This window comes from Dunckerocampus dactyliophorus, chromosome 7 (genome assembly GCF_027744805.1).
Source record: "Dunckerocampus dactyliophorus isolate RoL2022-P2 chromosome 7, RoL_Ddac_1.1, whole genome shotgun sequence".
Lineage (NCBI taxonomy): Eukaryota > Metazoa > Chordata > Actinopteri > Syngnathiformes > Syngnathidae > Dunckerocampus > Dunckerocampus dactyliophorus.
In genome coordinates this window covers 25416647-25443453 of record NC_072825.1, presented here as the reverse complement: position 1 = coordinate 25443453, position 26807 = coordinate 25416647, and the positions used below count along the sequence as shown (strand labels likewise).

Here is a 26807-nt window from a genome sequence, read left to right as displayed (position 1 = left end):
AAGCGAGCTAAGCAGTTAACTTCGAATTTATTTATTCTAAACTTAAGAAGCCAAAAACGTGCCACTTCCACAATGAATGGGAGAAGAACCTTTTTTCACTCTATCATGTTCGACAAGCTGTGGCCGAGTGATTAGCATGTTGGCCACACAGTCAGTTGATGGGGAAGGCCTGGGTTCGAATCTCAGTTGGGCATCTCTGTGTGGAGTTTGCATGTTTCCTCCCACTTTACAAAACCATGCTAGGTCCATAGGTATGAATGTGATTGGCTGGCGACCAGTCCAGGGTGTACCCCGCCTCTCGCCCGAAGGCAGCTGGGATAGGCTCCAGCATACCCCGGCGTACCCTAATGAGGATAAGCGGCATAGAAAAATGAATGGACATGCCATGGCTGACTTCATGCAGTGTTATGGTAATGTCTCAATGTTTTGTGTCATTACTGCCGCCTAGTGACCAGAATACTACATATCACTTGTATTTCAATATGTTTTGACTAATAATAGAAGACCAACCGCAATCATTAATTAATTAATGGTAATAAAAAAGTGATATAGCGAGGGAGCGATAAACTGCGATATTGCGAGGGGCAACTGTATTGCATATTTATACTTTGACCCCCAGTCAAGTTCCTCGGAAGTTGGCATTTCCTCAACTAAGCACATCATGAAACATCAGGCTGCTTTGAAAAAGTATTAAGAGGCTGTGATAACGTCATATTGCACAGTAGCAGCCCGTTGCATGGGTTGTGTGTTTACACTACACACAACCAGGCTTGTAGCACGATTTCATGTTCAATTTGACAACAATAGAAAACTTCAAAGGATACAATGGCAGATTGTTGTGTAGGACAAGTAAGAAGACCAGACCAGACAGTACAACATTACAATTGGTACACCTGTACAACCTCAAAAGATATAATAAAAAAATAAGAATGCAACATGCTTTGGCAGTGGTCAGACCCAAAAATCCAATCTCACCCAAGTCATTGGACAGGAATGGCAATGTCTTCGATCCCATTGTGTATCCCGTTCTGGATAGTTCCTTTTAGCTTTAATCCAAAATGACAGAACAACAAACTTCTTCCAGTATACAACAGAAACACAGGCGCTTTGGTGTATTAGCGTGGAAGAAACAAAAACAGTATAAAAAAAAGTATATGCTGTTGAATGTTGCTTAGTTGTCTCCACTTTATCCACACTGGCAAGAAAACTTGTTAACATAGTTTGTCTTTTCATGTATGCACTTGTCAGCGTTGACTCCAGGGTGACAAATAACAAAAAAACCCACATTATTTTCAAAATTGGTATACTTTTACATTTAATTTGACATAGTTGTTTACAAAAATGCAAACAATAACAAAGGTGTGTCTTTATTTTACTTTGTTATTGTATTTTACTGTGGCCTGCTCGCTGACTGGTTGGACACCTCTGCCTAAAAAAATGAAAACTTGTATCATAATTACGAATTAAAGAAATAAATAATAATAAAAACGTGAAAACGTAACATTTTAAAAATAGAAGTGAAAAAAATTAAAATAGATGTATTTATTTGTTAGTATTAATAATAAGGAAAGACCTCAAAATGTTTTTAAGCCCCTCTTGTCACACCTTGACCCCAATGTCCTCTCAGGTGTGCAGCAGGTGTCCGGTAGAGGGCGCGTTTCCTCCTGCAGTCAGCAGGAACAGAAGTTTGAAGTGTTTTGACGCAGGCGCAGATCAGGCTGTTTGTCCAGTTTCGCTGGTTGACTTTTACCTTTCAGCTCGGAGCCGACTTTCCCATTCTCATGCGGGGCTTTTAAAGCTTGTCGACCCGCTGGCAGGGGTTCCAGTACCGGTCCAGATGCCGTGTAAGACTTTCCTCCGCCCTCCCCGGAGCGGGTGACTCAGGGGTCCCCACTGCGGAGCGTCCAAGGCGGGATTGTAGTGTCAGTGCGGCAGGCAGGCAGGCAGGCAGGCAGGCAGGTGCACCCGGCCGGGAGAGGAAATCAACTGGTTGGCTTCTTCCATTAGCATGCGAGTCAAGTCGCAGCGTCCAGTCTGAACCGCCACAAGTCTTCTCTTCGCCTGCCGACCGACTCACTCTTTGCTCCGGGGAGCAGGCGGGACGCCTCCCCCCTCTCCAGCTTCCAGCGAAAGGAAAGATGATGGGCTTTTTGCGCCGGACGTTCAGCCGCCGCTCAAGAAGCCGCTTTCAGACGAGAGAGAGGGACGAGCGGGACGGTAAAGGAGGCGGAGGGGCGGCCGGCGGGAACCCCCTGCTCATGGCCCACCAGCAGCAGGTAGTCCACGCGCCGGCTGTGGTCACCGGTGGAGCAGCGGTTCATATCCCGGCGGGTGGGACGGCGAAGACGACTATCACCTGCCGGGTGTTGCTGCTGGACGGCTCGGATGTCAGTGTGGATTTGCCTGTAAGTAGCTCCGGTGGGCCAGTAATGGTTGTGTGTGTGAGATGCGGGTTCTTCTAATGGAAACTAGTTTACTGTCTTTCCATCTGTTTAACTTTAAATCACTTTGTAGATTGATAGGCGTGTACCACACCATACCATACACCAACTTTAAGCACAGAAAGTTGAAAACAAAGGACAATACACCAGAGATGTATAAAACATACAAACAATAACATGTAACTACAAAATACAATAGAAATAGAATATAAATAGAAATGCAAAATATTTCCCTTTGCAATACAGTACCACCATTTTTTGCTCCCTTGGCTTGTTGTGGTATGGCTTGGAACATGAGGCTTGTACTTGCAGGTACTTGGCTTGTGATAGGGCGTGTTAAATATGAATATTTCAGCAAAAGACAATTGAATTTGAGTTCAGTCACAGCAAGTCTTTGCTTAACCTGTGAAGCCCCAGGCCGTGTTTCTTGAAAATGAAATATATGAAAACAACAAAACTTTCTCCCCTTGTATGAGCTTGGTATCAAAGGAAAGGTTTTCCTTGAAGGCTACTACAAAATGTTAAAGTTACCTATTACACTGGGTAAATGGAAATAAAGATGGAACTTTTATTATTTGGTGCTAAGGGTGCTAGCATGTATTCGGAATCCAATTTTTTGCTACGGTACATGTTAAGTGAGGGACAGGAAGTATAACTGCCTGTAGTATACACATCTACTCCGTAAACACAGTGCAGTCCAGCCTTTGGTTAGCGCGAGTCATGGCTAGTGTGCTAGCTTGAAAGTCCTTCCATTTTTAAAGTCCTGTTTGGGAACACTTGACCTTCTTGGTGAAATACGTAAAAGGGCTTGTGGAAATGTGCAAATCTTTTTTCCTGTGGCAAAAAAAAAATGTAATGGGTGCATTTTGCTAGTTGCTGTGGTAGAATCCAGGTTAATACTGCAATGTGTTTATTTTCAGGCTTACTTTGCACTGAGCAGGAAGTCACTGTGTGCATGTTTTAATGCTGTGTAAATAGGCTATTTATGTTGATGCTGTCGTTTCACGCTGCTTAGTGATAATGATGACGTCACCAATACTACAACACACGTCGACATAAACGGACCCATTTTTCATAGAAATAATCCCTTTGGGTCTCAAATCTTATGTTGACAAAAGCGGTAGACCATGTATGTCGACTTCGACTTAAGCTGGCACTTTACAGCAATAAGAAGAACACAGTGGACTGGGACTTGATGATTTGGTCGACGTAGAGTGGTTGTCAACCTAAGTGGGGCCGACTTTAGCAGGTTTCGCTGTTTTATATATTTTCTAGTCTTTTTTTTTTTGAGAATTGGATTTACTCTAGAATTACCTGCTAGCAGTTTTAATTTTTTATGTTTAATTTGATAAAAACAATTAAAGCTGTGATTTAAAACTGGGGTTCTCTACTGGTCTCAATGGTCATTTAGTCACGACCCACTTTTGGTTAAGTCGTTTTTATTAATTTTAAATCATTTTTTACACTTTTTTACACACAAATGGAAGGATGGAAGTCATTTTTGTTTTTTATTTATGCTTTCATGTATGTTTTTAATGCATTTATTTATACTTTTATTTGAGTCAAACCAAGCAAATGTGTTTGTTTTTTAAAATCGGTAACATCATCTGAAACATTCATACACATAATTACATGTCCAAAGTGCATTTTGTCCAGAAGATGTGGAAGAACATTACTGCATGCATACAAATAATGCATAAATTAAAATTAAATATCAAAATTGCATTAAATAAGACCACAAAATCGCACATTTCACTGATAACCGTGCAATGGATATATACCACACAGGAAGATGACTAAAATATTGTTGAATTTTACGTAAAAAAAAAAACGTCAGCCATCTCAAACATTAATTGTATATTATTACATATTTTAATGTAATTTTTGACTTGCTGTCTGTGACGCATCCAGAATGGATCCATGACCCACATTTGGGTCCCGACCCATGAGTTGAGAACCACTGCTTTAAAAGCTCATGTTTTGCATTTTCTTGAACCGAAGTGTGACCTTCAAGCCGAGGTACGTACAAACCGTGATTATAGCGTACCTTTACACCCCTAATTTGTACAACTATTTCATGCATATTTCATGTATATATTTCCAGTACAATAAAAAAAATCTCTGGTGTTCCTCCATACCGTGAGATGAGTGGTACTTGAGTGTTAGTGTTAGTAGCATTGCTTTGATAGAGCCAAACAAGGTGTGTATTTTCCTGCCTAGGTGCACTGAAGAGGTGTGGTTATATCTACTCTATGCTCTGCCAGTTCACCACATCACTTCCCTGTTTTGACTTTAGGGAAATTCACCCATACAACCTGAATCCAAACCATCTTCTCGCTTGCTTTGCCCTCAGAGTTCCCCTTGTCTTCCCTCCTTGTGCCATCTTAATCTTCTCGCTCACACTCTCTCCTCCTCCTCCTCCATCCTTTCTCAATTCCCCGATTCCCTGATCTGATTTGATGTGTCACACACACATACACACACGCACACGCTTACAGGCACGCACACAAGTGGAGTGGGTGATGAGCCAGTGTGTGGGTATGCATGCGTAAGTGGCTTTTTGTAAGATGTTTTTTGAAGGTTGTGTGTGCGTCACCTCATGCTTCTCTGGCCCGTGTGTGTGAGAGAGAGACTGTGTGTGTGTGTGTGTGTGTGTCCAGCTGGGACTCCCAGCAGCGGCAACAACAGCAGCACGGAGGTTCTGCGTGCTGGTATCGCGGCGCCAACAAATAACGCAAAGTGACACATGGCTCATCAGAACGGTGCGGCTTAGTCACAGATGTGTTGCAACAAGTTTGATCATGTCTTCATATTTCCCTGGAGGCTCCGACACAGGTGACAGCCCAGGCAGTAAAAGCTTATTAGCCGTTCACCATGTGGGACTAGGTCATTTGTGTCCCGCTGTTGCCGCTTCATGGTCACAAATAGGATCCGGGTCATGACTTCAATCAGAATACGTGCTTGCGGAATGAGCAAGGGTGTTTCTACTTTCTGCTTTTTTTTTCCACACTCTCTCTCGCTGCCCTTCCCTTATGTCCCCAATCCTTTAATGCCTCTGATTTCCTCACACACTCAGCAGGAAGTTTGGACTGGTTATCAGGATCCAAAGTACAGGGCTGTCATCTTTTTTTATTTGTACGCACACCCACCCGCTCTTTACTGTGTAAAGTGGAGCTGGTTCAGTTCCGGTTGTCAAACGTGCAGGCAATGAGATCCATGTCAAGACTTGGCCACGATGTAAAGTGTGCTTGTCATGTGGTTTTGACTTCCGTATTTCAATGGTCCTGCTTATGTTGGCAACCCGTCTATGTCTATAGCCCTAGTAAAATTGCTTCAAAGGAAAACTGCACTTTTTTTTGCAATTTTGCGCATCATTCACAATACTTATGTGAGACATGAACGCATGTCTTTCTCTTTTCTGTGCATTCTAAAGATATAAAAACAGATAAAAAGAGAAAGCTCATTACTGCACATAATGGGACATACCTTTGCCGCCTACAAAGGCCACTGCTAAAACACCTCCAAAACCTCCAACAAGGTTTTATGGTTTTATATACCAGTGATCCCCAACCTACCAGGCCGTGGGTCATTTGGTACCGGGCCACACAGAAAGAAAAAATTATTTCCATGATATTTTATTTTGAAAAGTGGCCGGATTCTCTCTGTTACATCCGTCTCACTTGACGCATGTCCATTGTGCGTGTGCTAACTTTCTCTTGCCGCACAGATTGACTTCTACTGTGTTTTTAGCATTTTTCTTTCACCTCATATTTGGTCTCAAATGCTGATACTATGTGGGAATGCATAAAGGTAAGTTTTGATGACTTATTGAGTGCTAATGTGCACATTTGTCTCAAGTTAATTCACGCTAGCGATGTAATAAACAGCGATGTAATAATCTCTCTGGAAAAACTCCAGAGATAAGATAAATCAGATCGCTATAATGTACGAACGCCAACCCCTTCCCAAACACACACACACAGACACCCCACCCCACCCCACCCCCCTCACAGTCCACGGGAGATTTGTGGGAACACAAGCCGGTCCGTGGGTCAAAAAAGGTTGGGGACCACTGTTATATACAATACCGGTCAAAAGTTTTAGAACACTCCAATTTCTCTGGAGTGTTACGATGGTCTATCTCTCTTCCATTGTTAATTCCCTTTTTTCTTGCCATTTTTGTAGCAAAAAATTACCTTCTCCAGTACAATGTTGGTCAAGGCATAGTATAGCTATTATACCACAGTGTGTTCCGAAAACTGTTTTTATGCAGCCAGAGGAGGTATTAAGTAGTCCAGAACTTGGAACACCTGTAGGAATTAGTTGCACCAACTGCCAAGGCTTGATCAACCTCCATTTTTGCACAGCTTTCAATTGTTGACCCATTTTGTGGTCCCTGAGACTTTTTGTACAATGCTGAAACACACATTATTTTTCAGTTTTGGGTAACGTTACCTTTTTTTTTTTTACCACTTCACCACTTACATTTGTACCATTTCAATTTATGCATTGGACATGAACGACTTGAATTGCAATATATAACTGGAAAAATCGGGGTGTTCTAAAACTTTTGAATAGCAATGAATTAAATTGTGTATGTGAGACATGAACCCACATCTTTCTCTTTTTTATGCATTCTAAAGATATAAAAAGAGACATTACTGTATGTAATGGGGCACACCCATGCCGCCTACAAAGACTGCTACTAAAACACCTCCGAAAACCTCCAAGGTTTTATGGCTCTACAGCCATGCTGTAACCATGTAGTAACAGGTACATTCATGATAACTTGCAATGCTTACAGTATTTTGCTGTATTTTGGCCCTGTTAAGCAATACTGGAACTTCCTAACTAAAGACGCATTGATTTCACATAGCAACATAGAAAGGAACGCCTACACCTGGCGTTAATTCTTCCAAACTCAAAAACAACCACTCCAGCTCCAATATGTAGCATCATCTATTGGGAGTGGCCCGAGGCTTTTTGAGCACGACGCTGATGCGCTGCGGGTAAGTGAGTGTTGAAGAGTGTCGCTAACCGGCTAGTAGCTAGCCGGTGTGGAGTGGCAAGGTGTGAATACACCAGTAACGTACTTTGATTGGTGTAACAATGCATTCTTAGATGCGTCTTTTAGCCGTTTTTATATCTTTAGAATGCACAGAAAAGAGGAAGACGTGTTCATAACGATGATGGGCAAAATTCTCCCAAACAAGTTGAGTTTTCCTTGAAGTGTTTCTACAGTTGCTTAGAAATGTCTCCAGAAGACAATCTACAATTCTCCTTCTTAGATCTTCACTAATTGGATTGGACTTTCCCATTGTTCTGAATATTGGTCGATCCGAGTGCTGTCAAATTCTTTTATGCTGCCAACGAGAAACTATCAGCTGCGGTCAATAATGGTCACTTACAAGAAATTAACAAGGCCTTACCCTTTCAAATGAAAAGACATTGTGGAACCTTCAGCACCACTTACTAAAAGATGTAGTGGATATATTTGAGACAATTCTGACTTTGTGTAAATTGCAGCAAACCCAAACGAAACTTGTAGACACAGTTCTTTGTGAAATTGTTACCAGTCACCTTGCGACTCTCTCTCTAAAACCTAATCATCAGTAGGGTTGGGCATCGTTTGAATTTGAATGATTCCCCTTCTGATTGCGATTCCTTGTTTCGATTCCGGCTCCTAACGATTCTCGATTCTGATGATTTTAAAAGGAAGGGTCATAAAGGTTTGCGTGGTTTAAATGAGGACGCTAAATGTCTGAACTTTTCCATAAATTGTTTAATCATATGAACTTTTTATCAACTTTACTATGAATTTCTTACAGGGCTCTTTTCAACCAGTGTATAAATATCAAAGCATTCAACTTGAATATAAATATTATGAAGTTTCTTTTTTACAGGAGTACACTTTCACAAAAGATGTTTACTTTTGAAAAGTAATATACTTTGTTTTCTGTCTCAATGTTGGTGTAAGCAATTTTTTATGACACCCTTATTTTGTTAACACAATTAATAAAAATAATAACTATTATTATTATTAATTCACTCCTCAGTTACACACTGGTGCTGGTAATTTACATCTGTAGTCACAGCTGCCCTGGGGTAGACTGACAGAAACCTGGCTGCCAGTTCGCGCCTATGGGCTCTCGGACCACCACAAAACATTCATTCACATTTACACACTAGTGCTAAACGGGACCCAGCCCAAAGCCGGAAGTGTGTTGTGTGGGTTGAGAACGTCCCTTGACTGTTGCTAACAGAGACGTACTGTTCAAGTAAATAAACTTGCCTAGCTGTAGCTCCCGTCCTTTATTTATGCCGAACTTCCACATCAGCTAGCATCCTGAAACCATGGGTTACATTGGTATGAGACAGATGTCATTTATTGTTGGACTTCCCTGATTCTGACTGCTTGGACGAAGTCCTACGTAGCGCATGAAAGACGAGGTACTGTGTTATTTCTAAAAACACAGAATTGGAGTGTTTGTCTGGTTCCCATTGATGCTCGAGACTCGATGCCCAAACCTAATCATCATGGTAGAAGCCTAGGGATAATAATGGGCTCAAACTTGAACTTTAACAGCCACATTATATGAATAACATCAGCAGCTTTTTACCACCTAAAACATTGCCAAAATCAAGGGAATAGTGTCTAAACCAGATTTAGAGAGACCAATCCATGCCTTTATCTCCAATAGGCTAGACTACTCAGGGCCTTCTCACTGGGCTATGCTGTAAAACAGCTGCAGTAAATCAAGGATGCTGCTGCTCGAGTCCTGACTAGAACCAGTAAATATGACCATGTTAGTTTAATGGCCAGGTCTCTGCACTGTCGCACAGAGTACTTTACAACACCTCTTTTTGTGTACAAGTCCTTTCATGGTCTAGTGCCAAAGTACATCTCTGCCCATCATCTGAATCATCTCGGCTCTGAGAAGCTCAGGGAGTGGTCTCTTGCCCAGAGTCAGGACTAAACACGCTGAGGCGGCGTTTCAGTTTTATGTTGCCAAAATCAGTCTTCCAGAAGATGTTGGACAATCCTCAACTTAGTCAATGTTCAAATCCAGGCTGAAAACACTATAGTAAACTTTATATTTGGTGACTGAAACTATTTTATTTGCACTCTTCACCTTTAATTTTTGTTTTTGTTTTATGGAATGATTTGTGTAAAGCACCGTGTACGAACTGTGTAAAATATATAAATAAATTTGCCATGGGCAAGACATTTCACCCACCTTGCCACCAGTGCTGCCCACTGATGGTCGGAGGCTGTAGGCGTGAATTGACAGCGGTGTTTCTGTCAGTCTATCCCAGGGCAGCTATGGCTACGGATGTAGATTACCACCAGTGTGTGACTGAGGAGTGAATGAAAGGTGCCATATAAATTTAATCCATTATTTATTATTGTACACAAGGACTCACACTGCACTACCGTAGGCATGACAACTGACTCTTCCCTTCCCACAGCTGGCTATCATTCATCAGCTTGCGGGAGCAGTGATCGCATTCATTGATTGACTTTTCTTGATTGACTTGTCATGTCTACCGGCATGAATGTACTGTCGAGTGAGCGAGCATGCCGTGTTTTTGGCTTGATAGATTATTGTCTGTCTTTCTATTCATTTCTATCAAGAAAGTCCCGCGTCAACTGTTCGTCCGGGACCTCCCGTGAAGAATGACAGAAAGACCATGGGAGGTTTTGTTAAAGCAGAACAAGACAATGATGAGTCTGATAATAATGATAGAACAGCCATAGTAATGTATAAATGTTGTAATATGGCTGTTTTAGCCCACATTACCACGTCCGAAGGCCAGCCCCTGCCAGTGGTGCCCAAGTGTCGTCTTGGGCACCACTGGCAGGTGGCCGGGCGAGACGAGACCGGGCCTTTTCTGTAGTCATCCCCAAGTAGTCGCGCCCTCATTTAAAAACGGCCCCCACAGTTGAATGCTTTAAGTCTCGTCTTAAAACCCACTTTTATTCTCTGGCTTTTAACTCAGGCGTGAGTTATGTGGTCCTCTGTGTCTTTTGTTGTTTTCTTTTTAATTTTTCTTTGGTTTTATTTATCCTAGTTTTTATTTTTATTTTTTACATATTTCTTTTATTTATTGCTTTTATTGTTTTATTTTGTGTTTTAAATATTTTGATGTTTTAAATGTCTTTGTTTTTTTTTATCTATTTATTACTTTTTACTATAGTAATTTCTACTTTTACTTCTTATATTTATCATTTTACTAGTCTGTGCAGCACTTTGGAAACAGGGTTTATAAAATGTGCTATATAAATAAAGGGGATTGGATTGGATTGGATTACAGCCGAAAAAGCTGTGTGAGAGTCAGTTTACCTAGAAAAGCTCAGGTTATTCAACACTCACAAGGGCCCTTTTTGGAAACAATTCACTTTTGTGTTCTTCTGTTATAGAGCAAATGCAAAGGCCAGGACCTTTTTGACCAAATCATGTATCACATAGATCTGGTGGAGGCGGACTACTTTGGGCTACAATACATGGACTCAGATCAAGTTTCGGTGAGTCCTTCTTTTAAAACACACAAGCGTGTTTTGGTGATGCCAGTCATTCTCACTTTCTTTCCTAATAGCACTGGCTGGATATGTCCAAGCAAATCAAGAAAGAGATCAAAGGTAAGGTCCATTTTTTTTTATTTGAAGATGCCTGAAATGGCTCGTGTGCATGGCGGGACCAGGTGGCGTATTATCAAATGTTGACGTGGCATTAGCATTTGGAGCTGTACCCTTGTTTGCTCTGCTGTGTGAACATGGAGAGGCTGATGTGATACAAGGGAAGCAGGACATGCGCTCACTGGTCACAGCCTGCACCACTTCAAGGTTTTTGTTTTTTAAATATCTTTTTGTTACCTTATGTAGCTACATGAGAGTGCAGCAGTATCAAATAATGTTTTATATTTGTCTCTCAATGAAATCAATGTTATACAAGCGATCCCTGCTTTTCGTGAGGTTACGTTCTGGGGCCATCAGCAAATGTCACAAAATTGCAAGTAATTGATATGCCTGATTTATTTTACATAATATAACTCATTCATTAATGATGTATTTTATTTTAATAAAATAGTATTTAGGGCAGCACGGTGGTCTAGTGGTTAGCATGTTGGCCAACACAGTAACAGTCTGGAGCATTGGGCATTTCTGTGTGGAGTTTGCATGTTCTCCCCGTGCGTGCGTGGGTTTTATCCGGGTACTCTGGTTTCCTCCCACATTCCAAAAACATGCATGTTAGGTTAATTGGCGACTCTAAATTGTCCATAGGTATGAATGTGAGTGTGAATGGTTGCTTGTCTATATGTGCCCTGCGATTGGCTGGCGACTACTCCAGGGTGTACCCTGCCTCTCGCTCGAAGTCAGTTGGGATAGGCTCCAGCATGCCCCAGTGACCCAAAAGAGGAGAAGCGGTATAGAAAATGGATGGATGGAGAATAGTATTTATTTGAATAAATGATACAATAACAATAAATAAGAATAATACATATTTATTTTAATAAATAATCCATTCATCCATTTTTTATGCCCTCATTAGGGTCACAGGGGTATGCTGGAGCCTATTCCAGCTGACCCTGGACTGGTCGCCAGCCAATCGCAGGGCACATGTACACAAACATTTTTGGAATGTGGGAAGAAACCGGAGTACCCGGAGAAAACCCACGCACGCACGGGGAGAACATGCAAACTTCACACAGAGATGCCCAAGTGGAGATTCGAACCCAGGTCTTCACGATCTCCAGACTGTTACTGTGTTGGCCAACATGCTAACCACTCGTCCACCGCGCGGCCTCAATAAATAATATGTACTTATTGAATAAATAATATTTTATATAATATTTTATTAGATTTATTTTTGACACACTGGTCTCTACTTAACATAACGGTCTGACTAACGGTGTCAGAAAACAAATAACGCTATAGTCATCACACAGCAACTTAACACACTACAGGTAGATAACATATACACAGAGAAGCTACTATTACTAGTGAAGGATAATAAACAACAAAGATGTTAACTCTAAACATGTGCTTTTAGCAACTATATATATATATATATATATATATATATATATATATATATATATATATATATATATATATATACACAGTATATATGTATATGTAATATATATTTTACATCACTATACTGTTAAATACCTTCAGTGCCTTTTACTGTACTTTCTTACGTACTTGGTCATCTCATACTTTACTCATTTATTGTATATTGTTAATATGTTTATAGTAGATTTTTTTCTTCATAAGTGTTTCTTGAATAGCTATTTTGGTTTATTGTGCTTTTTGTATCTTTCTGCTGCTGTAACATCTAAATTTCCCCGTTGCGGGATAAACAAAGTACAGTCTAATCTAAAATGTTACGTGTTTAGAGTTAAAACAGTCAAAAAACATTTTGGCTATAAATTCATGTTTTTCTCGCGACACGTTTTTTTTGTGCACTTGCAACAAAACATTTTAATGGTTGTCTGGTCACGTCCTAATGTCTTGGCAATTTCGGCAATTTCAAGAGTACTGCATCCCTATGAAAGATGTTTTACAGTTCTTGACTTTTCAGAGTCTGTTAAATATCTTTTCTGGCCCATTTTGCCAGAGGAAAAGAAGCTGCCTAATAATTGTGCACACCTAATAAAGGGTGTTGATCTCCTAAAGTCACACCCTCCCTCAGTACACACATGCACATCACCTGGTATGCTTAAATCCTATAGGCATTCAAGTTTGTTCAGCTTGGGGTTTGAAAATATGCATAAAAATTAGAATATGGTCAAAATACTGACTTGCCTCATAATTGTGCACGGCTGATTTCCGTAAAAAATCGTGTGATCGGCATATGCCGATAAATGCCTTTCAACGCCAATCGCAAAAGCCGATCACCTGTGGCTAGCACTACTGCAGCCTGCAATGACCCTTTCGTGCAGTGTGGTGTCTTGCTCTAACTAACGTTTTGGGCAGCGTCGTCCTCCCACTTTCCTTCAAAACAAACACAAACATGTCTGCCGTGTGGAACCTAACAGCGCTTGACGGAGTATGGTGAGTTTTGGAGGCTCACGGTGTGATCATCAGTCAAACGGCAGGTAACGCAGCCATGTGGCTAACACTCACCCATGCCGTAAATGTGACAGTCAGACGGCTAAGCTACTAACACGCCTTTCTCGTTGGTGGAAGACACCGAGTTCGCCAAAGTATCCTTAAAGAAGGTGTCTGCAAGTTTCACGAGTGATATACTGTATGTTCTCTTCAAAAAGTAAGTCAAATATGTTTTTTATGATTTTATGGTTCTTTATAGCTAGTAGCAGAGGTGCAGCCAGGAATTCTGGGCCCCATGAAAAAAAAAAAATCACATTACCACCTCCAAATTAATGAATTACAAATTTCATTGGTAATTACCTATTTTTTGGGCCCTCTGGCAGTCAAGGGACTTTGGAATTGTCCTGACTTTTCCCCTTTATACGGCACCCCTGGCTAATAGCACTCGTCATAAATAAAATTAAAAATTTCAGTCCAGGGTGATCGGTATCGGTATCGGTATCAGTATTGAACCCTGATTGGAGCATACCCAATATATGGTGTTGGAATTGCACTGCTGCTGATGTGTAATAAAGATATTAAAGAGCGGCAGACTCTGTGTGACGCTATTGTGGCTCAGTCTGAGAGATGTGGCTCGACATGATGCGCATGCGTTAATGACGGTAAAACATTCTGATGTAATGTAGTTCATGAAATAATTACCGTGCTCTTTTAGACAGCCGGGAATAAAATAAAATAAAACCTTGAAAATTAGCGAAGGAAGCTTCTGGCGATTCTGTGGCTCATCAACAACTGATCAGTGAAGCATAAAGACATGAACATATAAAAATTGCTCTTATGGTGAATGAGATGTTTCTGCCAAAAGAATATTTTTTTTGTTTTATTTTTTAATCAGCAAATTTGCAGGGCAGTGAACGCTGAATCGTGAATGTGCAAAGATCCACTGTATAAGTAAAGGTAGTGCTTACTGAATTCCCGTCTGGCTTTCCTTCTCTTAGATGGGCCACCATTCCGACTCTTCTTCAGAGTGAAATTTTACTCCTCAGAGCCAAATAACCTGCGTGAGGAATTCACAAGGTAAGGGAAAAAATAAGCATGTCTTTCTTGAACATGATGATGATGATAATGATGAGGTCCAGAGGGAACGTGAGGCTAATTACGTTGTAGCCATGGGCAGACTGGTAAAAACGTAAAAATAAAAATAGCCAAATGGGCTTTGTAGAACAAGGTACATGTCACAGAAGCTTGTATTATGTCACCAAAATCTATGTTATTGGTCAATGCAATGAATGCTGTCAAACTAATTCCTTTATGCTGCCAAAGAGAAACTATCAGCCGCAGGGGGGAGATTAACAGGGCATGGCCTTCTCAAGCTAAAATGCATTCTGCAATTCAGCACTACTTATTAAAATATATCTATCTATTTCTATCTACAAAATTGTAATGTGTTAAAATAACACACACACACACTACCTGTTCCTGGTTAGGCTTTTCTAGTTCACAACAGTCTTCCTATCAGTCAAGCATGAAACATTTACATGCAGTACAGTAAAAATGTGCATATATACAATGTGAATGGTGTACATATAGGTGAAAGTATCTATATTTTTGAGCCTGTATAGATAATTTGGACCCTGTGTAAAGTAGAGAAAATCCCAAATAAATTGAAATTATATTACATGTTATATTTGTCATCGCAGGTATCTGTTTGTGCTGCAGCTTCGACAAGATATTCTGTCTGGCAAGTAAGTCTTGAATGGACACATAAAAGACACATTTTCATGTAAACCTACGTGTTGCTGACCAATATGAGGTTCTGCAGTACACACCAATGTAGCTTGTTAGATTAGCATACAACGATTCCTCCGTGGTGGTGGTGTGTATGTTTCATCCCGAGACAATGAATGAATGAAACTGTTGGGGAATGCTATTCATTTTCTATCTGGACGGGTCGGAGTGTAAAGATGACATAATCGTCTATTTGGCATGAATTGGTCATGACGTGTAACTCAGTGTTTGTGTGTGGACAGATAAAACGGAGCATTTTGGTTTAGGTCATAAGAAATCTCATGTTTTTAAACCTTCACAACAGAACATGCAGTTATTTCCAAAAAGGGAAATTTCATATGCAGGAGGTCCTCGGTGTGCAAACTAGTTCCGTTCCTATGATGCGTTGTAAGTCGAACACATGAAGGACATCTCAAATTCAATCATCAAAAGATTAACTACAAAATGAAATGAAACAGCAATAAAAAAGATACACGTTATTACTGTGGAGTTCATCGGAGTAGAGCCTTTCACGTGTTCAAGGATACCATCTTTATCCTTATATCCTTATTTTTGTTTCCATAGTGGTGGCTCTCCTTTTTGAGGGAGTCTGCCTTATGCTTGAGAGATATCATGAAGGGTGGGAGGTTGGCGAGGGAGAGTGGAAGCGACATCCTTCCTCAGAGTAGCTACGTGCAACTTTCTTACAGTATTCTACCGCTGCATGCAAGGAACTAACTCTCAAGCGGGCCTCATACGTATTTACAAACCAGTTTTTTTTCATCGCTCATGATTGGCTTCTCTCAAGTAAAGAGCTGTCTGGGCCTCACGGAGTCGTGCAAGCCACAATATGCCATTTTATGATGTGGACATGTGCGGCATAAAGTCAGTTGCGGCTTATGTATGTACAAATCTGTTTTTTCCTCTAAATTTTGTGGCTGCATTTTATACACCGGTACAGATTATACACAGATTATACACAAATTTACCGTAATGACTTTACTAAGACTTACTAAGACTAAATTACATACAACATATTATATTATGTTGAAGGCTGTGCATTTCTAAATCTTAAACTTAGACAGGCTGACGAGAAATACGACAAATATTATAATATTTGTCATATAATATATATATATATATATATTATGTAAGATATTTACTTTTTGCAGTATTCAAAGTAAGATGAAGACACCTTCTGTAGTGGAACACATAACTCTCAATTGAGTGAGTGAGACATGCACTTCCTTGTTCCATTACACAGTCTTGTCTGCGAGAAAAGAGCAGCTACTGATTAGTGAGCTAAAATGTTTCTATTTTCCATCTTCTTAAATCACAGCGCTGTGTTTTTGCAGATGAAATAGGTCCTGTATGAAGCCACGTTACCATTATAATACACTGCCACACATTCGACAGTAGTCATAATTAAGAGAAAGCTAGCCCTCCACACGGCTAATGTTATGTTAGTAAGGTACATTAACCTTAATCTCACTGATTTGCGCTACGTTAACTTTACCTTGCCTCGGATCTTCAGTTCCATGCGGGAGGAGATGATGCAACATATAAGATGTGCTGTTATGGTATGTAAGTGCCGCTGTACAACGGTTACACGTCACGGTTTTCAACTTGCTGTTTAGCCACATTTTCTGTGTTTTTTACATTTTGTTTCCCTTCTTTCTTTCTCTTTCTTTCGTTGCCGTTGCTTTTTCTCGCCTCTTCAATCTTCCTGCACCTTCAAACATCTGCTTCCTTCTTTGTCCTCTGTATGGGTGACTTAAGCGCGTTGGTGATGTAAGCGATTCCTCGAGACAGGAAAAATCCTAGATTATTTTTTGTCGAGGAATTGTTGCACCCCTAATTATTATGTTATTATTGTGCCTGTTGTGAGATAAAGGCCTGTTCTGGCATCACGTCTGGTGCGCACGGAACAATTACCGACACCCAGTGGCCAATGTAAAATACTACATTCACATTTAGAATGCTTCTTCTGCCTCGCATTTGTATTTTAGTGCATTTAGTTAGTTCATTTAACCATTTCTCTGCTTGAAAATGCTTAATTTAGGCCAAGAATAAGTACAATTTGCTTAAATACGCTTTTATTTTTTTACTAATAATGTACTGTATTCAACCAGGAAACAGTCATTAATTAATTAATGGTTAAACTGTGATAGAGTGAGGGTGCGATGTGGCGAGGGACGACTGTACGGTCAAATCTCTGTTTTGGAATGTCCCATGTCCTCCCCTCCTCCCTTGCCGACGAGTCTTCAGTAAAGCTAAAAGTGATGTTAAATGTTAATTTATCCATTTAATTTGTCATTTATACTTATTTTGCATTGTTTTCTTGCATGTAAAACTATAATTATTTCCTCTGAAATATATTTTTTGTTAATTTTTTGGGGTGTCTGGAACGTATTAATTAGATTTAATTATTTGGATTCATGGGAAACATTGCTTTGGTTTTCATACGTTTAGTTTTCGTCTGACCGTTTTGGCCCAAATTAAAAGTGAACACAGAGGTTCCACCGTAATTTACGGGCGTCATAACACAAAACACTGTAAATCGAGGACCGCCAGTATTGAAATACCATCTGAAGCAATGTACTTGAAAGCTAAGGCAAGAGTTGAAAATGTCACACCTGTCAGTGGAATGATAACCAACCCCACAGCCTGCGGGTAGCTGGGGATCAAAGGTCATTATTGTCGTGATGCACACCTGTGTGAGAAGTGTCACATAAACAGAGTGTGTGTGAACAGATTTACACACACACACACGTGCGCAAGCAGTATATTGCCCATCTATGTGTTCCGCCTCTATCTGGGCCACAGATCCCCTGAGTGCAGCTCTATTATAACACTCAAGATCAGGAGCTGAAGAGAGATGATTATTTTCGGAAGAGGGTTGCTCCTCCTATCCACACACACACACGGGGGGGTAGATGATTGTATTTGACTTAGCCAGTGTGTATGCAGCCGTCCCACTGACAGGCGCTCATCACAGCAGCTCATCTTGCCCCCTTTTTCCTCTCTCCTCAGACTGAAATGTCCATATGATGTCTCAGTAGAGCTGGCTGCGTACTGTTTGCAAAGTAAGTGGATTTTTTTTTTTTTTTATCTCCTACAAGATTCCTTTAATGAAAGGAAAATATTAGAAGTGCTGCTGAATTAGTAGCTTTTCCCTTCCGCAACCCAATCTCAAATGTCAAATCGTCAAGAAATACCTTTTTTTATTCCCCAGACAAGTAAATATTCACTGCCTATTAGTTCGAGTGTCTAACAACAACGTTAGGTACACCTCCACACTCTTAATGAGATCCAATACTAGAGCTGTATCAAGTATGCGTAAAATGATGATTGAAATGCTCAGTCTTAATAATAAATATTTGGAAACGCTCACGTTGCTGACGCTTTTAGGTAACTAAAAAAACTAAAAAACACTTCTTGGCTTGACACAGCGCAGTTCTGCATTACTACAACTATAGTAATCAATATATTTTTTATTTACTCATCATTATCAGGCACCATCAATCAAGTTACCGTTACCGTTAACTGATCATGAAGAATTCTGCTCATTGTGTGAAACTGATTGTTGATCAATCGTGTCTTGAAGAGGCAAAGCGAAGCGCACTGCTTGACTGCAACCAGCAGAGGCGCTGTTGCTTCAACCTCAATTCGTTTGCTAGTAAAAGAACAGCCTGACGTCAGCTGTGCTATTTGTTACATAGCATTAAATGTTTAATTGTGAACACAGTTGGTAAAAAACAGACTTTTTCACATGTAAAATGAATGTAAGGATAATATTCAGAGCAGGGGTATCCAAACACTTTCCACATAAAGAAAAAAGTAGCGGGGGCTGCTTTGATAGTCGTCCCCCTTTTGTTGAGGAAACACGCAAAAAACAATACATTGTCAGTTAAGATATGCCAAGAAGATACCAAACAACAAGCTACATCTCAACTGAGTGTTATTGGTGACTCTGGTGCTATCGTATTAGTGTAATGTAGTGTACGGGGGCCGCTTTGATATTTTACATTTTGTAAACCGACCCATGTAGATACGCTAACAAGTTATATACAGGGTGGGCCAAAAGTAGGGTTACAGTTACTTTATTGCATATTTAAAGAAAAAAAAAGCCTGCCTCTCAACTCTGTATTGGAGGCGTCAATGTGTATGATTACTTTTTCTCTTCTGCTTGTTTTTCCATTTTTGCTGTTGTTTTACAACATTTTTTTCATAACACTGCGACTTTATTCCAAGAATATTTTGACTTTATTTTGTAATATCACAACTCTTTCCCAACCAAGTCTTCCAAAAATAGCAACTTTATTCTTTTCGTTTTATTACTAATATTGCGGAAATGATTGTGAGAAGTGAATTTTTTCTCCAAGTATTACCATGTGATGCTTGTTTTTTGGAGTACTTTTACAATTTTTTATATTACTATTATGACATCATTCTAATATTTCTTCTTTATTCTCATAAAATTATTTTATTTTCTTCTTGTTGTTTTAGTTAGTTTTCTTGTTTAATTGTATTTTTAAAATGTGCCAAGGGATGATAAAAAAAATCAGCCGTGGGTTGCAAATGGCCCTCAAGCAACACTTTGGACACCCCTGGTGTAATATATTCTTATCTGATAACTTTTTCTCATAACCTTAGCCTCTAACACCAGCTGTGTTTAATTTTATTTTTAGAATAAGAATAACGGTACAAAAAAAATGAGGTGTGAGCTGGAACTTGGACACGGCACATAGTTCCATCCATATAGACAAACAACCATGCACACTCACATTCATACCTATGGACAATTTAGGGTCTCCAATTAACCTAACATGCATGTTTTTGGAATGCGGGAGGAAACCGGAGTACCCGGAGAAAACCCACACACGCACGGGGAGAACATGCAATGGAGATTCGAACCCAGATCTTTCCCATCTCCAGGCTGTGACTGTGTGGCCAACATGCTAACCACTAGACCACCGACGGCACATAGTTGATCAAGGAAAATTAAACGCATTATCAGTACTCATCACTAATGAATGATAATGAAAGATGATCGATGAGCAGATGGAATTGGAGTCATGTCAGTCAGTTTGTATGTATAACTTTCACCTTTGCGTCTCACAGCAGCTATGGTGTGTTCAAGAACCGCCGGACAAAGTGTGAAATCTCAGTGAAATGATCAGTGAAGCATAAAGACATAAACAGTAACAGCGTTACATGTATTTTACCTGTATTTTCACGCATTTGTAAATTATTACCATCTTAATGTAAATGAGACTTTTCTGGGGGAAAAACTGTCTCTTTTTCACCAAAAATCGTGAGGGCGCAAATGCTAAATTGCATATGTTCGGGGATCCACTGCACAATGGGGAAAAATACCCTTACAAAGAACAGTACAGAACTTAAGTGGTATGTTTATTGTAACAGAGAGACCAAAGGTAAAAACAAAAAGTGTATATATATATATATATATATATATACATATATACACACAGGAAAAAAAATAAAGTGTATAAATGAATCTGTTTTTGCACTTAATAGCACACCTTCATTATCATCCCACTTTGTGTTAAGTAAAATTATTTTAATGTGCGCAAAACTTTATTTGTAATTAAGTTAATTACAGTGGAACTTCGGTTAGCGTCCGCCCCGGTTAGCCTACTTTTGGTTAACTCTGAACATTTGTGCCACTATTTTCCTCGGTTTGCATGCATTCTCTGGTTAGCGCACAGAATGGCGCATGTCTTGTTGTGTTATTAATACACTGCGTGACTCCATCTGTACCCTTATCAGAAAATGTCCTACCTTGTTAGTGTCCTATTAGCTAGCGAACAAAATGGCAACCGGAACTGAAAAATTATGTCGCCTGCCTATGATGTCATCATGTTGACTCTCAAAAATGTTAACACAAAACACGTTTTTATAGTTTTGTAATTATAGTTTTACATGCATAAAACAATTCTTAATACATTAAAAATGATAAACTAAAGGCACAAATGAACATTTTAGGTTACTTTTACCTTCATTGAAGACTACTGTTTCCAAAGACACAATGTGGCAGCGAGACACCACACGGACACCATCTTCCTGTTTTGTCATGAGTTATTTCTTTATTTAGTTATTTATATGTATTTATATGCATTTTGAATTGTTCTGCATGTCAAACTATAATTGTAAAACTATAAAAACATGTTTTATGTTAACATTTTTGGCTTTCTGGAACGAATGAATTGGATTTACATGATTTCTTATCTGAAAAATTGATTCGGCTAGCGTTCTTTTTGGTTAGAGTCTGACCTTCTGGAATGAATAGATGTATTGTTACTTCCAAAATGTTTCAAACAAGACCACTACAGATGAGCACTGCTTTGGATAGTAATAAATCAGATAGTGACGCTACAGCGCTGTGTTTTACATCTTTTTTTCAACCAAAAATACTTCAATGAAAAAAGGTTGCGAAGAATTGTCCCTAGGGTGTAACGTTGTGCGTGTGTCTTTTGTGCTTGCAGGCGAGCTGGGAGACTGCGATCCCTTGGACCACTCTCCCGAGCTGGTGTCGGAATTCCGCTTCACTCCGAAACAAAGTGAGGCAATGGAGGCGGACATCTTCAGCAGGTGGTTGGACCTCAGGTGAGACACCGATGCCTTCACATCAACGCACAGCCGTTTTAATGTCAGGGGCGAGGTGAGCGCATAGCCGCCGTTTCCTTCCTCCTGTCCCTCAGCCAGCCACTCTGTGGCTGGTCTGTGTGAAGGATTAAGGGATTAATCCCGGGAGGGTCTTGATTGATTCGGGGCAGTATTTAACCCAGCGGCGGTCTGATCGCTCCCATCTCGGATTAGATTATATATGCTGTGCTTCAGTGAGCCCGACTGGGCCACACAAGGACAAAGTGTGTTCACACAACATCCAATAAGTAGATGCTGTCTCCTTGTAGGGGGAAGAGTCCCTCCCAAGCTGAGATCTCCTTCCTCAACAAATGCAAGTGGCTGGAGCTTTACGGAGTAGATATGCACTTTGTTAAGGTGTGCAGCCTTTATTTGTTTAACCAAGGTGTGCATTGTTGAGCGTTAAATGTGCATGTGGTGTCTTCAGGGCAGAGATGGAGGTGATTACGCACTTGGTCTCACTCCCACTGGCATCTTGGTGTTTGAGGGCTCCAACAAAATCGGCCTCTTCTTTTGGTAAGACGTCACAAAAGTGCTTCAAAGTCATATAAGTTAAAGGCTAACCTTTTGTTGTGGGGTGTCCCCGAGTTGTATATTAAATATCAAGCCATATGTTTTTATTATGCTAGAATATTATCTGTCCTTCCTTCATCACTGTGTAACCCAGTGGCGGGCGGTGCATTGGGTACCTGGGCCTTCAGTGCGCTGGCCAGAATTTTCTTTGCCAGACACCGTGAGAGCCAGTATCAAAAAAACAAAAAAATAATGATAGATATTTGCCAAGGCAGGGTTTCAAATGCTGCCCGTGTAGAGCGATAGACAGGCATTTAGAGATAGACAAATACTCTAGATAAATATTACTAGACAGTAATATAAGTCCCGTTATCTTTTATAGTCACCAATACGCCTGACCTAAATTTCTTCAAGTTAGTGACCAATTTCCACCAGTTAGGACCCTATGAAATCCCTTTTTTTTTTTTAAATATAGTTTTTTGCCTTTACATCACAAAAATGCCTTCTCAGAAAAAATCAGACCTCACAAAACGCTCGGCCTTATATTTGTCTCCCGCCGTACCACTGCGCACTGTCGCCTGTGCATTCATGTGAATGTGATGAAGATGCTCGCATTTTCTTCCGCTGTGGAACACATACATGAACAAGATGGCCGCGGCGCTCCGTCGATTGCCTTGAAAAAAACAAGTAAATGGAACTTAATACTTATAGTTGACCACAATAGATGTTTACATTTTACTTGGTACACTCAAATGAGATTTTAAATAAGTTTGTTCTACTGATTTGATTGATTTGAGTGTGCTATTGGATTTTACATTGTATTAACGTGCAATAAGGCACATCGCTGCATGCACTCTGTCACTCCCTCCCTCTCTCACTCAAGCCTTTTTACTCGGGCGGGGGCGAGTTGGCGTACAAGGCGAGCTGGTGTCGTAGTGTACCTCCGGCTGGGTTTTGGGGACTTGGCTCCTTGCTGGGGCTTGCAGGTTGCTGCCTTGACAGCGGCGAGGCATACGGGCGTGTTCAGTGGGCAAAATGCGTGCCTGTTGGTTGCTCTCGGGGAGGTGAGGGCACGGATGTGATCATACATTTTTTTTAATGTTCTTGCGATTACCAGCAACCTCCCAAAAATCGACTAGTAGCTCACGATCGACGGGTTGGCGACCAGTGGGTTAGACCCTAGACGGACCAAATCAATATTAACCAAGCACAAGCAGTTAATGCTTTGATCCACATCATGTCAGAAAAGAAGCAAAACTGTCAGTCACTGTTTTCCAAAGTCCAAATTGATGTTTGTGAATATCTTGTTTGGCCTAAAACACAAAAATAATGTGCCTATCATAAACATTAGTCTGACTAGGTAGGACAGCCCTTGTCTTATACGATAATAGACCTGCTTTCATGGATGACTAGGGAAATTAAAAAATATTCACATTTGAGATGCTGAAATCAGAGGATATTTACATTTTTAAATCAAAAAACGATGCATCCAATACCAAAAGAGTTGTCAATTAATTGGGTAATTGATGACACGTCACTTAATTCTTGCCACTCTTATGTTACACATCTATTTACTGAGTGCGGAAAAAGTATGGAATTTTGAAATGTCAAATCCGTAGGAACCCTGATCCTCCATCCTCCAGTCTGAAAAATGGTACGACTCCATTAGCACAGGTCATCCTCTGTCAAGCAGCAAGTAGCCTGCTAGCTAACAAAAAGGTACTTAACTATTTTATTTTCAAATTTTTATTTAACTATTTCATTTGAGCTGCGTAGTCTTTCAGTGGAGCAGGACAGTGATAGTAATCTGCCACTGAAACTGCTCTTCTGTCGGGAGATGATGCTGTGCATTGGATGATGCTGAAATCAAATATGTAATAAAACTAAAATATTCACTTTGTGTTTTATATGCAGGCCCAAAATCACACGTCTGGATTTCAAAAAGAGCCGACTCACTTTAGTGGTGGTGGAAGATGACGATCAGGTTTGTGCCTACAAACACACACGCAAATATAAGGTCACTACGAGTGTTGGCTCTTTTATTGATTTGTTTTTTCATTTTGAAGGGCCGCGAGCAGGACCACACCTTCGTGTTCCAGCTGGCCAGCTCCAAGAGCTGCAAACACGTGTGGAAGTGCGCCGTGGAGAGCCACGCCTTCTTCCGGCTACGCCAGCCAACCACGGGCAAGACTAGCCGCAGTGACTTCACGCGACTCGGCTCCCGCTTCAGATTCAGGTAGAGCTCAATCACACGTATAGTTCCCTCTCTTGAGAATTTAGTAGAAAATTCTACAAGAGGTTCCGCCCACAAAAATGCACATCACGCTGCACAAGCATAGCAGACACGCTGTGCTCAAAACTGCTGTTTGCCGTTATCACCTTTATTTGAAATGAAACAAAATAAAATAAAGCAAGCAACATAAGGAAGGCATGCATTGCTTTTTTAAATCCTGAACAGGCTCATCAAAGTATGTACGGGCCCGGCGCAACATGTGAGCAATGATGTGTGCTGTATCTATGGTGACGTCGTATCTATGGTTACATGGATGTGTTCCTATGGTGACTGAGATATGGCCTTCATATTGTTTTCTTTTCTTTTTTTTACCAAAGCAAATATTCACACTTGAGGGGCACTTCCTCTTATTTACCAGAAGGGCTCCACAGAGTGCACTGCTTGCTGCCTTGCACAGCAGGCAGCAGGATTTATACCGACAAGAATACATAAATTGAGGCATAATTCAGGAGACAGAGTGAGTAAGGCAGGGGTGTCCAAACTTTTTCCACTAAGAATCAAAGGATGCAGGGGCCATTTTGATCATTTTAATTTTCAAAAGTAGAATTTTTAAAGGGTAAAATTATTACGTAATTTTAATATGAATTATTTAATATTATAACGCTAATTACAGGCCAATGTAAAAGCAAGCTTAAGGCTGCAAATTTAGTCAACAAAAAATTCCAAGGTATGCTAACAAGTTGTATATATAAAGAACAAAAAAACAGCCTGCATGTCAGCTTTGTGTTATAGGTAGTTAACTGTATTATTATTATTCAAGATTCAAGAGAGTTTTATTGTCATGTGCATGGTAAAACAGCAGTTATACTATGCATTGAAAATCTTATTCTGTTCATTCTCCCAGGAAAAGAAAGGAAAACACAAGAAAGAATAAGAATAAGAACATAAGAAACATAAACATATATACCAATAAATTAAGCAACAACAAAAGGAAGAGACATTAATACAAATAAATATACAAATAAATAAGTAAGTAAATAAATAAATAAATAAAGTGCTATGAGTGTGTGTTGCGTGCGGCGTGTGTGAGTGCTTCGTTGAGAATATTATTATTATTATTAATAGTAGTAGTAGTAGTAGTAGTAGTAGTAGTAGTAGTAGTAGTAGTAGTATCAACTTTTTCATGTTACATTATACCTTTTTGATCTTTTTTTCAGAATTTGTCATGTTTGTTTTTTGTTTTCTTTGTTTAATTTTAATTTCTACAATGTGGTGCGGGCCAATAAAAAAACAAGCTGCAGGATGCAAATGACCCCTGAGACACCCCTGGAATGAGGGATCAAAATGTATCAACTTCATGTCAAAACACCAAAAATGGACAGCCAGTGTTCACTCTCAAGTCTGCAATGTACCTTTAGTGTGTTTAAGTAATGCTTAAGATGCAGCTATAGTGATAACAATGACAAGAAAATACATCATGAGTCCTTTTTCTTTGTTCATCTTAGTGGTAAAACAGAGTACCAGGCCACTCACAGCAGCCGACTGAGGCGAGCCAGCACATTTGAGAGAAGGCCGAGCAAACGCTACCCCTCCCGCACACAGTCGCTGGGCAAAGGTAAGTCTTATCTGCACACACTGTGTAAAACCTGAGGACTAGAAGAGTCAACTAAATGTCTCATCCTTAAAGGAAATTGGACTTTTTTTTTTTTAATTTTGCCCATCATCCACAAGCCTTATGTGAAACATGAGCAGACGTCTTTCCCTTTTCTGTGCGTTCTAGACAGAGAAAATCTACTGTACTGCTACTTCCGTCAACAACATCAGCGTGTGAAGTGCGTGTCTGTTTGTTACTACTAATCATGGCAGGCTTTGTGAGAGCCACCGCCACCGAATACTTTTGGACAGATTAGAATCCAGGAATCGACAGGATCGGAATCTGCAGCGTAAAACCCTGATCGGAGCCTCCCTAGATATCAGCATTTATTTTATGTTGCAATTGTTTTAATTATTTGTTTGCAAGCCCTGCCTAAACTAATCATTTAAGAGCTTGGCTTGTACATAACCGATAATTAAACTTGTTAGCGTCAAGAAAATGCTTTACATTCCCGAAGCTTAAAGTGTCACCTTT

The 26807-nt window shown here is 40.1% G+C and overlaps 1 protein-coding gene across 10 annotated transcripts in view; it reads left to right on the top strand.

The window, feature by feature from the left end:
- Positions 1–1704: 1704 nt before the first annotated feature.
- The window catches only part of epb41l4b (erythrocyte membrane protein band 4.1 like 4B), a 43747-nt gene continuing 18644 nt past the window's right edge, over positions 1705–26807 (top strand). For 6 of the 10 annotated variants that reach the window (XM_054782279.1, XM_054782282.1, XM_054782278.1 and 3 more), the window contains exons 1-12: positions 1706–2405; positions 10864–10968; positions 11040–11082; positions 14496–14574; positions 15198–15242; positions 18298–18350; positions 21774–21894; positions 22203–22290; positions 22361–22449; positions 24361–24430; positions 24513–24682; positions 26185–26294. In XM_054782279.1, the coding sequence (XP_054638254.1) occupies positions 2139–2405; positions 10864–10968; positions 11040–11082; positions 14496–14574; positions 15198–15242; positions 18298–18350; positions 21774–21894; positions 22203–22290; positions 22361–22449; positions 24361–24430; positions 24513–24682; positions 26185–26294 (1240 nt within the window). In that variant the 5' untranslated portion in view covers positions 1706–2138. Of the gene's footprint in view, positions 2406–10863; positions 10969–11039; positions 11083–14495; positions 14575–15197; positions 15243–18297; positions 18351–21773; positions 21895–22202; positions 22291–22360; positions 22450–24360; positions 24431–24512; positions 24683–26184; positions 26295–26807 lie in introns of all 10 variants that reach the window. The other 4 variants (XM_054782275.1, XM_054782274.1, XM_054782276.1 and 1 more) reach the window with 2 other exon arrangements.